At 40.9% G+C, this 17,098-nt stretch overlaps 1 protein-coding gene across 3 annotated transcripts; it reads right to left on the reverse strand.

Moving 5' to 3' along the window:
- Positions 1–152: 152 nt before the first annotated feature.
- On the reverse strand, positions 153–17,030 carry SS18L1 (SS18L1 subunit of BAF chromatin remodeling complex). 3 transcript variants are annotated; one of them, XM_080558252.1, is made up of 11 exons: positions 16,523–17,030; positions 13,011–13,087; positions 11,438–11,522; positions 10,468–10,612; positions 7,841–8,038; positions 6,712–6,876; positions 5,703–5,804; positions 5,259–5,351; positions 3,833–3,952; positions 2,628–2,755; positions 153–2,421 (listed from the first exon to the last, which is right to left on the reverse strand). In XM_080558252.1, the coding sequence occupies exons 1-11, from the start codon at positions 16,589–16,591 to the stop codon at positions 2,395–2,397; spliced, it is 1,209 nt and encodes a 402-aa protein (XP_080414378.1). In that variant the 5' UTR covers positions 16,592–17,030; the 3' UTR covers positions 153–2,394. The 3 variants fall into 3 exon arrangements, with proteins under 3 accessions (XP_080414378.1, XP_080414379.1, XP_080414380.1); XM_080558253.1 differs by lacking the exon at positions 16,523–17,030 and adding an exon at positions 15,791–16,306; XM_080558254.1 differs by lacking the exon at positions 7,841–8,038.
- Positions 17,031–17,098: the final 68 nt, after the last annotated feature.

Below are 17,098 nucleotides of genomic sequence, written 5' to 3' on the forward strand. Positions count from 1 at the left end.
GCGTTAATTAGGCACCCACCCATCGCCCTCAGCGTTGGAGTCGGGACAACCTCTGGGCGCACCGAGTGGGTGCGACCCCAAGGCATCTCCCCTTGCCCTTTGTTGTTTCCACTCAAAAAGTCTGTGTCGTAAGAAAAGCACCACCAACTTCATTTCCAGATAATTTTTAACCTAAACAATTGTCAAGCATTCTGTATTACAAAACAGAAAATGATACAGTTAATGGGAGAATTCAAAATGCTGGCATCACTTTGTTTCCACATTGACACATAAAAATGAACAACACATTAAATAAACGTTTTGTTATTAACAATTAGAAATATTAACACCAAAATCATGTATAAATTAGGAAATAAATGTACAAACTATTTCCAAAGTGCTCTTTCAAATACATTATATACACAACATTCAAGAAGTTCTTAATGTAAGACATTTCAGATTGATGTAATGTTGCTGTTTCATTTTAAGTGTTGATCGTATTCTCTCAAAAGTATTTCAGCACTTTCAAAAACCACATAAAAAGGCATATTTCCAAGCTGGCAAAGAGCAATATTGCATTCTTCTGGCTACCTGTAATATTAACATATTGTAAAGAAAACAACCTTATTTCCTTTCCGTTCCTTGATATTGGAGAGTACTTATTTGTATGAAAACACCAGCAGGAAAGATGAGAGAAATGAGGACTGACCAGAAATATCTTCTGTTTTATCAGTTATTAAAAATGTTAATGTTGCAAGGGCAGTGCTTGGACATTTGATAGCTGTCACATTTGATAGCAACACTGATCTTTAGCTGTCCAGTTAAAAGATTTTCCTCTACAGGAAAAGAAGTAATGAAGTGAGAGGTTTTTTTTTATTTTACTTGTGGTCTTGGTTTTTCAAAATACGAAGTACCAAAACTCAAAATCCCATAAACACACCAGTTTAGACAAATGAAAGGAGAACATCCTACAACATAGGGTAAATTTACTCTATATTGTAAATTTTCAGTTAGTCTCCCATTCAAAATTGCTCATGGACTATAATCATCCTAGCCTTTTGCCACAGAGAAGTTTGGACATGTTACTTCATTCAGCAGTTATATAAGCACTTTATAAGTGCTTTATTCAACACTTTATAAGGACATATAAAAACAGAAGTGACTTCAATTGTTCATACTGGCTTTTACATACCACTAGTTCATATTTCTAAAATCTCCCTCTATAGGTATTTTCTCACTGGTTGACTCCATTAACAATTCCCCTCTCTGTATGTATATTGTTTCACAATTAAAGCTGAAATTAGTTGCTTTTCTGGGGAAAAAAATAAAAAGGATTTTTCTTTTTTCTTATGAACTATTTCTGTCACGGTACAAGAGAAAAATGAATGTGATGGTAAGCTGTAAGAACAGTCAACCATAAAATTGACAATATTTATGGTTATAATGCTTGCTGGAAAATCTGAGCAAGGGCTATGGGAGAATCAGAAATAAAGGAGGATGCCAGCCACCTGCCTGTGAAATTTGGCATGAAAATGTATATAAGCAAGTTATAAAAATTGGAGTAGCATATTTAAAACCGGAATTTTGCCAGAAGTTTTTCTCAGCTAAGCACAATAAGAAGCAATATTGACATCTAGTAGGCTGACACTGCAGATCTCAGAGCTCCCTTCTATTTTTCTTTCCATAATAGAAACATCTTAGTTTATACATATGCATATATAAAATGTGGCCCTAGTGATTAACGTATCTTTGAATATAGGTTTTGATCATCTTTCTGTACCGTTTACAATAAAAACATGGATTTATGAAATTACTGAATTATAAGACTTGGGTAGTTCGCTCTCGTAGGTATTGCAGAAATTGCAATTAGTCTTACTTTTATCATATAGCATGAAACTGTCTTCACATAAGGAATGTAACCTCCCCATTATTCTTAAGAAGTAAAGTTAAGAGCCATGGATTTCAGCAGCTGGCAGGTAATCCGTAATGCATTTAGTTAAAAAAACGATCAATGACCTACTGTAGGATACTTCCCCGGGCTGAGATATGACTGAATGGCTTTGTATTTAGCCAGAATGCCGAACAGCCTGGCTGTCTTCCAGAACGGGGCACAACTGTGATCAAATGATCCTAAAGCTATTTAGAAACATCAAGAATGGGGGGGAAATTAAAAACTTCTGCATTGTATCAACATACAGTACTATACACAGCACCAAATATCAAACCATTAAAGCATTGTCTTGTTACCAGTAGTGCACTGCTTCATATCCAGCATGAAATGAACACTGTTCACATACAGACGCTGCTTTGTGCTAAGGGGTAACCAACATATTACAATTAATCAAAACTGTCGGTACATCCAGTTCAAAAGATGGATATACTATTGAAATGAATCTGACACAGGATCATATTCTTTTATTGCTGATAATTTCCATATTGTCCCTATAAAAAAAAAAGAGAGAAATAAAAATGTTGGAGAATAACATATCAGAGGTTTACAAACAGTGAGTTAATTTTCTGTTGGTTTACTAATATTGAAAGACCCACCCAAGTATCATCAATATGCCTGCACCAAGTTATCAGATAGATTGATGTGAGGAGCTAGTAGATAAATCTGCTTTCTTATAGCAGAGATTTAGATGATTTACCTGCTCGTAGCCATAAGGCCTCTGTTGCTGAGCGGATGGTCCTGTCTGAGAAGCTCTGTAACTTCCATATTGCTGCCCCTGTCCCTGTTGGTAGCTGGAATACTGTGAAGATGCTCCTTGTGCAGGACCTGAGAAGACAACGAAATCTATTAATAAGGCTTGATTTGCTAGGGGGAGTTCTTATGGTTAACAAAATGTAAAATGTGATGGTAATAAAGTAAGCTTTGCAAGTATGAACTGTGAGTAGATTTTGCCTAGACTTCCCCAAGCTGGTTCTACATCCCTCTGGGAAATCCTGTATTTCTCTGGTCTTCCAAAACGTTACCCTGAATCTACGGTTTTGAGAAGCATCAATAAGCTCCCAGCCACAACTTCCCCCTGCAAAAACAGAACAGGAGCAGAGTACTGCAGCTGTCCAGAGTGTCAAACTTAAGGAACCTGAGAAACATTAGCAAATTCTGCATCTTTAGAAAGAGGAATCCAAATGTTAACATTAAAAACTGAATTTTGGGTTTAATAGAAATCCTTTGCCTTGAAGCTAGTATTCAGAATATTCCCAATATCTCCAGCCCGTTTTTGTGCTGAATAACCTGAAATGGTTACTCACTTTCAGAGACTCGGATGCATGCAGCTGTCCAGAGAACTCAAAGGCAGCCATCAGACTTAATTTGATGACGATGGGGAGCACTGCTCCTGGTGACCAGAATGGTTCCAAAGCCCTGTGCCAGCGTTAGCTGCATGTTCAAATCACTTCCACGTTTTTCTTTTCACCTCAGTTCCAAGTCTACCAAGGATTAATATGACATTGCAAGAAACCTAATTGAGGGAGTAGTGATTCTCTGGATTGTTTATGTTATTTTTTATGCCAGCTGCAGAACCATTTGATGTGTAGGAGGCCTGAGAATGCATACAGTGACCTCCTACCAGTGCTTGTCAGGAAGTCAACATGAGGCGTGTGTACTGGGTAATTTTCTCAATTTATCACAAGAGAGGACTCAGAATGCTAACAACAGTATGAAATGCAGTGCTCTACTAATGATGTTACTGCCCAGAATTCTTTTTCATGCTATGCTATTTGGCTATTTATGGTATGTGGATGTCCAAGGTTAACCAATAAAATAGTTTACACCATATTTTAGATTAGGAATGGAGACATCGGGTTGAAGTATTGCAAACACTTGACTGGTCAGTGACAGTTTCCTTACCATATCCTTGCTGTTGTCCTGGGTAACTTTGTTGATTCGGGTATTGCTGCTGGGAATATGTTTGCTGTTGTGCAGCTCCCTGTTGGTATCCTGCCTGCTGCTGGCTGTACTGAGAATTTCCTAAAGAGGGAAAAAGTGGAATAGTTTGGTTACGGATGAAGCAGGTATTTCAACGTACATGCTAATCATAAAGAAAATAAAGGAGTGAGGAGCCCTGGTGTGGAACTCATAGACAAGTACTCTTTTTGGAAACAGATGTTTGCATTTTGCCAATCACGATGAGTTTATTTCTCTAGTGACTTTTAGGATATTTGAATGGGAGAGAGTTGTTTATACACATCATTAAACAAGCAACCTGTTCCACCAGGATTTGTTTTACTCCAGGAGAGTTTCAGAGAAGAAAGAGTCAGAGCTACAAAGATACGGGTGCCAGGGTAAATAGCTGTTTTTTCAGGAAGCCCTCCCACTGTATTCTGTTCCAGATAATGATGTTTATTCATACAACCCAGAAAGACAACACATTTAGTCGTTACTGATGTTTTTAAAAAAGTCTACAATGGAAATTCCATTTGCGGTATCCTGAAATAACAAAATGAATGGAGACTATATGGAGGACATTGCTTTTCCAAATTGCCACCCCGCTGTATCATAATAAAGTTAGTATTTTTACAGTTAATTTACAGGTCAGATGCCTTAATAGCATCACTGAATGTACTGATGTACTGCTGTACAGAGTTTTGTAGTGGTAGAACTACAGACTCAAAATATTGGTGATTTTCAAGGATTAGTTTCATTTAGCACGTTGTTTTTCACAATTTGTAAGGTGAATTAAATAAGACCAAAAAAGTTGGTCCTGGAATAAACCAGTAGGCTTTCTCACTCCAGGTAAATTTTCATTTACAGCTGCCATTTTTTTCTAGCTCTGAACCCCATTTCTAACTGCAGCACATTAGTTTACCTTAGTAAGCATAACCTCTTACTTTAATATAGGCACTTTTATTTGCATTCTATAAAATGTTCATTAAACAGTTTTATAAGAGTGGAGCACATCCAGGAAGTTTATTCGCTCACTGAAAAAAAGGTTCACTATCCATAGCAATAATTCCACCAGGCTCAGCTATGCCTGAGGATCATTTTTCTAATGAATATCAGGCTATGCACAAGTTATTAGTGATCCCACAAGGCTGCACAGCATAACTACCTCACCATACCATTACTGACATGATACTGTGGATACAGTCTGATATGGTATTGGTACAAAAATGCTATACATGGCTGAATTCTATTTTCTGGACACTAAATAGCAGCTTTGTAATGCAGACACTGCAAGTCACGTTTTATATTTTGATAAGGATGTTGTATCCTCGGTCAGTGTTTTAGGGGAACAGAGCTTTGGTTTATGAAAATTACCAATGTATTTTCCTACCTCCTTCATAATAGTGCTGTGTAGAGTCATCAAATGACCTGTCATAGCTCTGCTCTGTATAGGATGACTGCTGATAGGCATAATCACCATGTCCTATAAGAAATTGCAAAGATGTATCACATACATTATTAATATAACTTCCTATACATTGTTGACTCCATATATTATGAAGTTGCTTATGCACAAAGATGAGGCTAAGAGAAAGTCTGAATATGTGGCAAGGAAAGTCACACCCTCAGGGAAATCACTAGGATATACGAGTCCCAACTTGGTTTCTTGCTCTTTCTGAAGTGTGGGTATGCAGGCTCCCATGCAGCGGGATTAAAATTTTCTAGCACTTAAACTGGAAACAAATCTTAATGTGTTTGCCACGTCCTTGGATGTGGCAGTCATGCCAGTCTATGCTTTACCAGTATTACAGTGACCAGAGCTTAGAGGAATTACCATCTGGATAATATTGCTGATTCATAGGTTCTGATGAGCCTTGTCCGTGACTGTACTGTTCGCTGTAATATTCTTCCTGACCCATGTACTGCTGTGAGGAACCTGCAAGGCAAAGGCAAGAGAGAGCACACTGAGCCCGTGGACTCCTAGGGGATGTTTTTTATTATCTTATTTCTTTTTTAAGAAAACAATGTTTTCATCTGGAAAAGTAAGCAGGCTATGTACGTTCAGAGCAGTTTCAAAGATGCTTTGCTCACTGGAAAAAAGGAAATAACTTTGCATTTTCAGAAAAAAAGCTAGTTGAAACAGAAATTATGCAAGTGTCAGCAACATGTCCTAAAACCACTCACTTGGGTGTCAATACCAAAAGAAAAGGCTACAATTCATCTACTAATCTGAGTTATTAGAAAGCACAGGAATGTATGCCATGCTCAAGAACACAGTTAGAATCAAATATATTACAATTAATGTATTCATTTATTTCTTAGCAAAATTCATTTTATATTAGAATCAGTCTAGCATTTTTATTACCTCTCTGAAGTTTTTCCAGAGGTGTTAGAACATGGTGGCTATCCTCTGGAATTTTCCTTGCTTTGGCCTAATTTTTCTTATTAATTGCTGGCAAACTATATCTTGTTTGCAGAAATGTGTTCCTTGTTAACTCTGCCATTTTACGGCTGATCCAATACCATTTGAAAGAAACAAAAAGGTTTCCAATGACTTCAGTGAGCTGTATATCAAACTTTTCTTCTTTTCTTTAGAGATATATGATCTCTTCTAGACAGAATTATTTCTAAACACCTGAAATAATTAAAAAAATACACTTGAAAAGAGATTAAAGTTCTGGCTGTCACGGTACTTCCAGCATTTCAGATTTCCTGCCTTCCCAGATGGGTTCTCTATTCATAAAAGTGGCTTGGAAATCTTGGTGACTTACCTGCCCTACACAATGGGCGGAACATCATCAACCTACTGGTAATTATATTAATAAGCTACTGGTAGGCTTTACCTTGCTGTGAAGCTCTGTAGGGGCCCATCGATCGCTGCCCCATCATACTGTTGCCCTGGTTGCTCTGGCTCATCATGGCAATGGAGGACTGGCCCTGGTAGTGTTGGCTCCCTCCTTGCGCCGAGTTGTAATGCGACGTTGCTGCTTGCTGGTGCATCATGGAGACTACAACGTGCATGGAAAATACCATTTTATAAAAGGATACGACCGTTCTCTCCCTAATTTCTTTGGAATCAAGTTAAAACCTTCAACTAACTCACAACCTGATCATTCTGTGATTTTTCCATAGGGGGAGATGTTTTCCTACTACATGCATTTAACTCTTCTGCACTGTAGTCAGAAAAGGATGTTCTTTACGTGGTTAGTTCTTGCCATTTGTTTCAGTCACACATTTAAAAATACATCTAACCTTGATAATTATTACCTTAATTAAAAGAATGGAATCATTATTACAGTAGGATTAAAGAAAGAACTGATATTTGTTCCTCACTCCTGACTCATTCATTCATTGCTGCATTTGTTTTCTAGTCAATTCTTTCTTCTACTTCGATCTTATTACATACCTGATGATCATACAGATTAAATAAACTGACATTCCAGGATTTACTTGCTCCCTACATTTCACATTGTCTGAAAGAACAAGCATTGGACATCCCATTCAATACTCAGTAGCAATCATTTTTACAAGTCAAGAGATAACTTCTGAGTTGTCTGCTAGCCTCTCTATGCATAAAAAATGTGGTAGTAACATAAAAATGGTAAATGTGCAATACTCTCTGGCTGGCAGGCCCTTTCAGCTAGGCCAAAGGTGCTTTTCCGAGCCCTCCCACAGGTGTGAGATTTGCCGCCAGGGCCTACTGGATAGCGCCGCTGCACCTTTAGCTAACTAATCCTCTTTTCCACAACTCATTGTTAACCATGGCAAGTCAATGGAAGTTGAAGCAAGTCTGAAACTGTTCTCACTTCCTCTGGTGCCCGACACCTTAAAATTCAGAGACATCTTAAAGCTTTTCCTCTTGCATGTTTGCCCCTGTCTACAGAAAATATTTACAGAACACATTCGCGTGTGGTAAACCTCTGAGGTCACTGAAAAGTCAAGTTGGCCCAGAAGGAGGAAGAGGGAGTTTACCTGGATTAGACTGCATGTTGATGTTTGTTCGAGAGACATAATTGCCTATTGACCCCTGGCCTTGCATTGGCACATTCTGAGATGCAGGCACTGTATGGCTATAACCAGGCCCAGTTCCATGACTGCTGACAGTCATACTCAGAGAGGTTGTGGGCATAGTGTTCTGGCCTGACTGCTGCATAGACACGTGATTAGGACCTAGAAAAATTAAAGAGAGCAACAAGAAAATCTGTGCTATTATTGGCAATGTACAGTGAGCATTAAAGCCCTCGCGGCCTTTCTAAAATATGATAAGGCAAAACAAAATGAAAAAAATCCTCATTATTAAAATTCCCTGGTATCTACAGACAAATTAAAATTGCCTCGTGCAAAATTAGTGTGATCTTCCTCTTCCTGGCTGCCAAATCTAGGTATACAGAATTGCAGACAAGAAGAAAAACATCAGCAGCACCAGCCTACAGCCAGTTCTTCACGGGCTGCCGCAGATCTTGCAGGCAGCAGAATGAACAAATGCCAGTAATTTCAAATTCTTCAGAAAACACACGCACTCTGGTAACATCCCAGCCTCCTGAAATTTGTTCTTTCCTTCCTCCTGTCCTGCTGCCAACTCATCTTCCCCATTCACACAAATGGTGACGACGGGGGGCACAGCAGCAGCTCCTTGCACATTGCTGCATTCAGGCAGTTCCCCTATAACCAGTTAACCTTGGCCGAGGCTTAGGAAGCACTGAGGGACCCTTCCCTCCGAATGCCAAGAGGACAGACCTTCCTCTCCCCTTTCCTGAAGTTTGCCTGGAAGAACCTCAGACTTTCAGAAGATAAATCTTCCAAGTCCATAATCATCATCACTATTGTTGCAACACTCCCTGTCCGATATCCCATCAGGCTGCTCCAATTGTATCCTGATATTGTGAGTATCATCCTCCTTACCTGGCAGTAGGCTTATTTTTTAAAAAATTGTGTTGCTGTTGGATAACTAACATCGGGGAAAACTGGTCCTGGTTTTTGCTGTTAGTTGCTGTAAATACTTTTATGAACGAGTTTTGGAAAGTTGTTTTCACTGGGTATTCTTACTACAAAAATTGCGATAGCATGTATTGTCTATCTAAACTCAACTGCGTATTGCTGTCTATGTAAATTAATTTAGATAGGATGGAAGACATGCAGAATCCCTAGAAGAGACAGAATTGTGTTGTAATGTTTAAATAACGATATTTCAATTCAGTTATTAAGCGTATCTCCAGCCTCTGAAAAATGTATCTAATTCTCTTAGTGCAAACCTGATTAATTGCTCTTAATAATATTTATAGACATCAAAATGAGAAAAATTGCTGTTGATTTTTATGTTTTCCTCTGATGGAGAGAAGCAAGCAGCATTTTTAACAGGAGATGAACAGATCTAGGCCTACTGAAATCAGCAGAACCAGAGATACACATACTGCTACATGTTCTACCTGTTCATTACACACTTTCATCTCCACTAGATGGAAATTTTTTACAAGTCCTAGAGCCCACGTATCCATAACTGTTTGTGCATACTTACTCCTAACTTGCAAAAAACGTTGTCCACTAACTGTTGACAAACGTTAAATAATTTCTCAGTCTATCTATACATGGAGTGATATGTCACACAGCAAAAAACAAAATGATGTTTTGACTGATTTATTCTAATACTCGTACTAGTTAATAAATCCTTCAGAAAGAAGGCTCAGATAAAGTTAATAAGCCCCTTTTACAGCTGGAACTGTTTAAAGTAGATACCTCATCCATTAGTTTAAAAGGTACCATCAGCTTGACCACAAACAGATTTTTTGAAAGTCCAAAGTAATTTCATGGTTTGCATCTGCTCTTGAGTCCCCCTGCCAAGGTCTGTGATTTTACAGTCACATATTTCTATTTATAGAAACTGTTTTTCTCTCTCTGTCACTTTGGGAAAGACCAACATAAACAAGAGCTAACTAAATAATCATTAAATACAAAATAAATAAACAGATTATTCATACTATAAAATGCACAAAGTAAAAAAAAAAATTCTTTCAGTGAGTTTCTTTTCAGTTGTGAGAACAAAAGAAACAAATAGATAAAGTTGTATATTTATCTTATCCATATAAAATGTCTGTGCAAACTCTTTGGCTACGTAGTTCGATCCCTGCAAGATTCTGCAGAGGACAAAGACTGACATAACACCATTTTATTTTTAAAAAGGCATTTCTCCTAGAAAGCCTTTGCAATCTAAAGGCTTGGTTGTGCAGTCAGTTACACGAGCAATCTCGTTTTACCCTGGCCAGCCCCCACCGCCTTCAAGAGAAAAATACTGCAATATATAATTTTTCTAACTAAAAACTTGGAGGCATCTTTACTTGGTGATTTTCATTACACATTTTTTTAATACAAACATTTTTTTTTAAATTTCCCCTACAGAAATACTGAGCAGCCTGGAGTCCTTGCAGAACCCAACATCATTACCGACTGTAGCCATTTTGTGATGATTTCAGCATGTGCCTGAAATCTCCATATGCCTGAAAGGTGAGTTAGGAGAGGTCTTTTACAGCTCTCTAAGTATATTCTGCATTAATGATTTTGTTGCCAAGCAACAGCAAAGCAGCACAAAGGGGACCAAGGCTCACCATTGCTAATCTGACTCTGCATGAGGGAGGAAGGAGGAAGGCCCGTCCCAATTGCATCACTGAGATTGCTCTGTGAATGGAGAGATTGGTTGGATGCACTCTGAGTCATTCCTCCTGGGCCCAAGTTTATGTTTTGCGTTGGAGGCTGCAAATAACAAGGAGGAGAAGCAAATTTTTGGTTAGGTTTTATTTAGAAAAATAATAACCCCCCAAATTAGCCTGACTATGACTAAAAGCTGCCTCAACTAAATGCGTGCTTTCCTCACTTTTTAGGCTTGCTTGAGTAAACCTTTTTTCTTTTGACTAGGGTGTGCAAATGACATTCAGCATGACACAGGGAAGCCAGCAGGCAGCACAGCGAAGATCTCAAAATTGGGCTTATAATAGAGCCTGGCTTCTGTGCCTATTCTTCTGCACTAACGTGAATTTCATTTTGTGCTGGTCTGAAAGTAACTGCTGAGGGTATATGCGTTAGCAGAGACTATACAGAAGAGCGTTGACAAATTGACCCTTGTCAAGCATAAAGCTATTTTGTGTTTTGTGTTAGGTGGGATGCTTCCAAAATCAATCACTTTAGCAAGAATAACACAACGTTTAAAAACAAACCAATGCCCAAATGCTGAATGTGATTTTTGATATAAAACAGTGGCTTTTTTTTTTCCTGCGTAAAGAATACAATAAGAATAATTAAAGAATAAGAAATCTGGAACAAATGGATTCTGTTCAGATCTGTGACGTTGCAGCATTTATAGGATATAGAACTTAGGCCACAGAGCCAGATATTAACACTAACATCCCGAAGAATGCGATTCAAATACAGTAACTTTTGTTTAGTGGTCTCTATGACCACTTCAAAACTTTTTGCTGGAAAAATACTAAAAAATAGTTTCCTGACAGTGATCAGTAACAGTATGAATGAACATTTCCCTCTGGCACTGTAAACGTTTCTGATGGTAGCACTGGTACTTACAGCAGGAAGCAAGGACTGCATATTCTGGTTAGAATCTGCTATTGTTGCCAAGTAAACGAGGTTTCTGTGCAAGATTTGTTGGTATCTACAGAATAAGGAGTAAAGCTTATTTGGAAAGGGTTAACAATACAGAAAATTACAACCTTTTTTTTTCTTTTTTCTTTTCTCTTTACAAATGGCTAGTGAAGTTACATTAGCCCACTTTACATCAGTCTTAATAAATAGCAATAGTACTGACCTATTTCTGTGCTGCCATGCTTTTCAGCAGTGGGTTTGACACCCAACTTACAAATGGGTGAACCTGGGGAAAGGGGGAAGCAAAGTACGCAGATTTTTGAAAGCACTTTGAGTGAACTGTAAAGCTGGAATCTCAGGATTTCTTTGAGTACTGACACTGGGTCAGCTGCTCTAACAGTTAGCCACAGCTTCTTCCTCTCTTTAACCAGCGTCCTAGTAGTAATGAAACTCCAAAAACCAAAACCTGTTTGCCTTTCCAGCAAGATAAGAAAAAGATTTTTTTAAGAGTGCTTTAACTGGAGTGTTTACTCAAGTAAGCACCACCAGAACCATGTATGCTTCTTCACAGTTCTCGACGAACTGGAAAAGCTCGTAAGGAAGAACAGGAGAGCATCCAAAAGCAAACTACAGCTGCACCACTGAGCAAAGTGAAGAGCCAGACATGGAGGGTTCTATAACAAGGTAAGAGAAAATACTTTTTTAGCATGACTTTTCTTCTGATAAGGGGAAAATGTGTGGAAAGCAGTAAAAGTGGCAAAAATAAAACCAGGATGGTGATATGAATACAAGGAGCATGGAACTTGGCAGCCTCCTCCCAAACGCGCACATACTCCCGTAGTACTGCCTTCTTTGCAGAAGCATTCAGTGCTGACCTTCACTGCTCAAAATCTTCAATGGATTAATTTCCAAGCAGGCATTGCATGCATTATTAAAATAATTCAAACCTTGTATGTTGAATTCATCAAGAACTGAATCATAAACTCATTTAGACAATTTTTTGGAAAGTACAGCTCTTTTGGGTTTGGCCCCATAACTTGACCTTTCATGGGGCAGATTGGCTATTCTTCCTGACTGAGACTTAACCCATAAAGTTTATAAAAGCATTTTACTTTCAATATTAGGAATAGTAAGTAAAACAAACTGGTATGTCTATATGCATATTGTTTTAGCCATAGATAACCACTAGTGATCCTTAACATTTTATTACTTTCTGATGAATCTATGTTATACCCGATTCTACTCATATTTAATGAGTCTGCATAAAGCAAGTGGTCCTGTATCACCAGGTTTGTAATCCTCTATAATTATTTTAATAAATGATCTGTTAAAAATATTCAAAATAATAAATTCTTGAATATTTTGGAGGAAAAAAAAAAACAAAAACACCAAAACCTCTGTCTCAAGAACAATCTACGTTTCTTAATACAAGTGAACCTAAATAGGAAATAGTCCAGGTATTTTCTCAGTGGCCAGTAAGCAGAGCTGTTCACAGTACTGTTCTTGAGAAAAAGTACACCCAAACTCTCTGACATACCCCAAAACTTGTAATACTCACTGAGTACATTCTGCAGTTTTCCCCTTGCTCTGGTAATCCATAATACATTGTATTAGGTGGTGGTTTTCATCTAGCATCTGCATAAAAGAAACACGATCAAAACACGTTACTACGAGAATCAGATTGAAGTCCCGTGGTTTTGACATTCCACATTCACCCTCCTTCACCATGGATTGTGTTTTGTGCACTACTACTTCTACTTTGGGATATTACAAAGCGCTTTTCAAATCGTTCCTTTATGAAGTTATCTTCAAATGAGTTAGCTGAAATACCCAACAAAGAAGAATTAATGGACTTACCTTTTTTGCTCCTTAAATGCCAGATAGATTTTATGCTGAAGAAGGAAATCACTTTCCCTATGAAACGCGTCTCCCTCATTCTAAAGTATCACCCAGCCCTTTGAAAAACTCCAGACTCTTATTTTCAAATAGGAGACATACTTTCAAACAACTTAAACCTACTTGTTTTCCTGCATAGAACTTGTGCCTGCAGACTTTTGAACTTTGACAAAATATAAAATTTGCAAGGCTGGATCCACTGAAACCACATTCAGGAAAATTACATCCCAGTATGTCCTTTGCGGTAGTTCCGCTGAAATACAGGGAGGACTTCAAATGAAAATACAGAGTAACTATATTCCAGTTAATTTGCGTGTATCAGTGGCTGCTAACTTAGCTTCATTCAGTAAAATCTACTCACTGAATTATTTCAAAAAAATCAGGGCTGCTGGGCAAAATGCCACCTGTCATTTAACTAATGAACTTACTACGCAGTAAAAAAATTAAAATATCCTTTTGCTTGTTTCAGAATTTCAAAGATAATAGTTTACCTCTTCCCCATCGCTTTCTTGGGAATGGAGCAAGCGTTCTACAGGTGAATGAACGGAAAAATAACAACAGCATTTATGAATTTATAATTGCCTCTGTGAAAAAACTCACTACATAATGCAATTTGTGGGTTCCACTGCTATTAAGTGCTTGCAAGGTTGGGCCTTTGAACTTGGGCATCAGGACGTAAGAACTCATCAGAAAAGTATAACATCTTTAATACTAACTAAATATGAATTAATCTGTGTGGGTGTATGCTCTGATCAGAACAAGTTCCTGACCCATTTAGATGCAGAAGGCTAGATTATAGGAAAATGAGCAGGAGAGTCTTTTCTTTGCGCTTGGTCTGGCCAGTCACCCCCTTGCAGAGCTCGGCTCGTCCTGCTCCTTGCTTGGGACTTACAAGTTGGCCAGAACTTCTCTAGACGCCCCCATCCACCACTGGTTGCTGCTGGCACCTGCAGCGACCTTGTCACCCAAGCCGGTGAGGGGCTGAGGACCAGCAGGATGGCTGGGTGGTGTCCTCAGCCCTGGCGGGGAACGTCGGAATTGTGTCAGACGAAGCCCTGCTCCTCCAGCACACATGCAGCCTGGGAGCGGCAGGTAACCTTAAGAGAAAATACTCCTGCCTGACTCAGAGCACAGCTCCTTGTTTCACTGTCTGTATTCATTGTACAGAATTTTCACTGGTGCCAATGGAAATGCTGAATGCAGAATTAGCGAAGTCTTTAACACTGTCCTTATCAACTTTCACTGGCAAAAACATTTTCACGTTCAGTGAAGGTATGTATTCCACACCAAGAGTCCAAGCAATACCACAGATACCTTTGTCAGAAAAGGGTTATTATTCTTCCACAATTAGCTTAAGAACATTTTGCTTACTGAGAAAAGGAAACAGGAATAATCCTTTTCCTAACTTCCTAGGAAAAAAGAACTGAGTTCTGATCTCTGCTGCACACAAGAAATTATAGTTCACTGCCCTAAAAATGCTATTTGGTGAATCATTTTAAAGCATCATCATCACTGCTGTGTTGACAAAAGCTCTAACTTCCTCCGCATGATTTATTTTAGGATGATAGCGTGTACTTGAATAATAAAAGCTTTAACGGACTATTAAAATTGAGTTAACAAATAAAAATAAGCAGCTTATATATTACAAATGCAAATAAGAATAACGTTGTTTCTCAACAAAATTGGTATGTTCTAAAAAAACCCACTTTAATAGGAATTTTAATGAGTTTGTAGCCCAGCACCTGTTCCCTCTCGGACTGCCCCACTTCTTGTACTTGACTGCAAAGCCCATTTGGTGACTGTGCCTGCAAGCCTCTCGCTCAGCACCACTGCTTCGCAAAAGGAAAATCACTGAAAACCGCCCGACAACACCGGTGAGCAGCCCTGAAGGAACGTGCCAACAAACCTACCTGTGACGGGAAACGGTTTTGGATGTTATTTGTAAAGAAATAACACTTTGGAGCCTCCATAAAGTTTATGGATATGAAAAGAAGGAAAGTGCTTGAAAATTGAAATGAGGACAGTTCGGCTGCCCTTTGCTTATGGATATGGTGGTGTTTTTAAGTAAAAACCATCTGAATTATGAAATTCTGCCCTAACCTCATCCAATTTGGAGTTTTAGAGAAAAGCTTAGCCACGGGGATATTTTATTATTTAAAATTAATCGGCCCACAATACTACGCGTGCTGCAAGAGCTGCGCAACGTGGGATTCGTTCCCGAACAGCGTCCTGAGACTTCCGTCACACTTCCACCTCTTACAGCAGCTGTTCTGCCTCTACATCTGTTCTGTCACAGTCCTCCAACGACGGTTTTTCCCTCGAGGTCCCCAAGCGGCACCAGGCAATGGCCCAAACCCCCCCGCCGCCGAGTTCCCTCAGTGACGCTTCCCCGCCGGCCACAACCCGCCAGCCCCCAGCCCCCAGCCCGACCCCCGGCGGCACCTCACGGCGGGCAGCGCTCGCAGCGAGCCCGGGAGCCAAGCAGCGGTCGGAGCAGAGCGTGCCCGGGCTTTATCGGCATTTCCAGCCCCCTCGTCACGCAGTTTTGCCTCCTGCGGAGGAACGGAGGGGCCGGGCCGGTGCGCGCATCCCCTGTGACAGGGGGGAACAATACCTCCCAGCCCTCTGCTTCGGCTTCTGCACCAGACCCGCGTGGGGACCTCATTCCCTGAGGGAATCTTTAAGACCTTTGTCACCGAACCCCGATGCCCACAGCACAAATAACAGCAGGTGGAACCGCCAGCGCCCGCTGCTCCCTCTGCCTCCTCCGCGACCAAAATCCCGCAGCCAGATACAAAGGAACCCCCTCGCAAATTCCCTATTTTCACTCATTTTCCCTTTTTCCCCCCGTCTTTGGCCGGCAGACCCCCAGAACCCCGTCACGCACAGCGGATGCCCGGCAGCACCTCACGGCCGCCTGCCCCCCCTCTCCCGGCAGCGGGCGAGGCGCCTCCCGCCCCTGCCCCGCGCCCCCCCGCAGCCATCCCCGCACCTCGGCTTTGTTCCTCCTCCTCCTCCTCCTCCTCCTGCCCACCTCAGCAGCACCTCCATGAAGGAGCCTTCCCCGGGATCCTGCAGAAAACTGCCTGTACCACAAGCATGCTTATTTTTTTTTTTAATTTTATTATTTTTTTTAATTTTATTTTTGATTTTTAATTTTTTTTTTTTTTTTACCTTCTGGATAGTTTGCTGGGTGACCTCCCCTTTGCCCCTCGGGCGAGCAGAAGCAAAGGCGACCGACATGGTGGGGTGCACTAAGTGCCTATCGCATGCCGGGCGGGCTGCGATAATGTTGTTATTACCCGGCGAGGGGAGCCGCAGTGCGCGGCGGGGGGAGACAAAGCCGATGGTACGCTCCGCAACGGGAAAACACCGCCGGGCTCCTCTCCCCCGGCCGCTCCGCCCCGCCCCGAGCCCACAGCCGGTACCGGAGGCTCTCGGCGAGGACGCGGCGATGGGGATTTGGGGAGGCCGCCGAAACGGGCCCGAGCGGCGGCCGCCGGCTCCCCCCCGCCAGCCGCTCCCTCATGGTGCGGCCCAGCCGCCGGGCTCCCTGCCGCAGCCGGGCGGCTGCTGCCGGCCTCCTGCTGCCGCGCTGCGTCAACTGCGTAGAGCGGCCGGCGGCTACGCCAAGTGCGGGAGAGCGGGGGAAACGGGGGCGGGCGCTGCGCCTACGCCGAGTGCGCAGCGCCAGGTTGGGGCCGCCTACGCTGAGTGCGCAGCGCCGCCCGCCTACGCCGGCTGATTACG

The sequence above is a fragment of the Anser brachyrhynchus genome (genome assembly GCF_964034855.1).
Source record: "Anser brachyrhynchus genome assembly, chromosome: 16".
NCBI lineage: Eukaryota > Metazoa > Chordata > Aves > Anseriformes > Anatidae > Anser > Anser brachyrhynchus.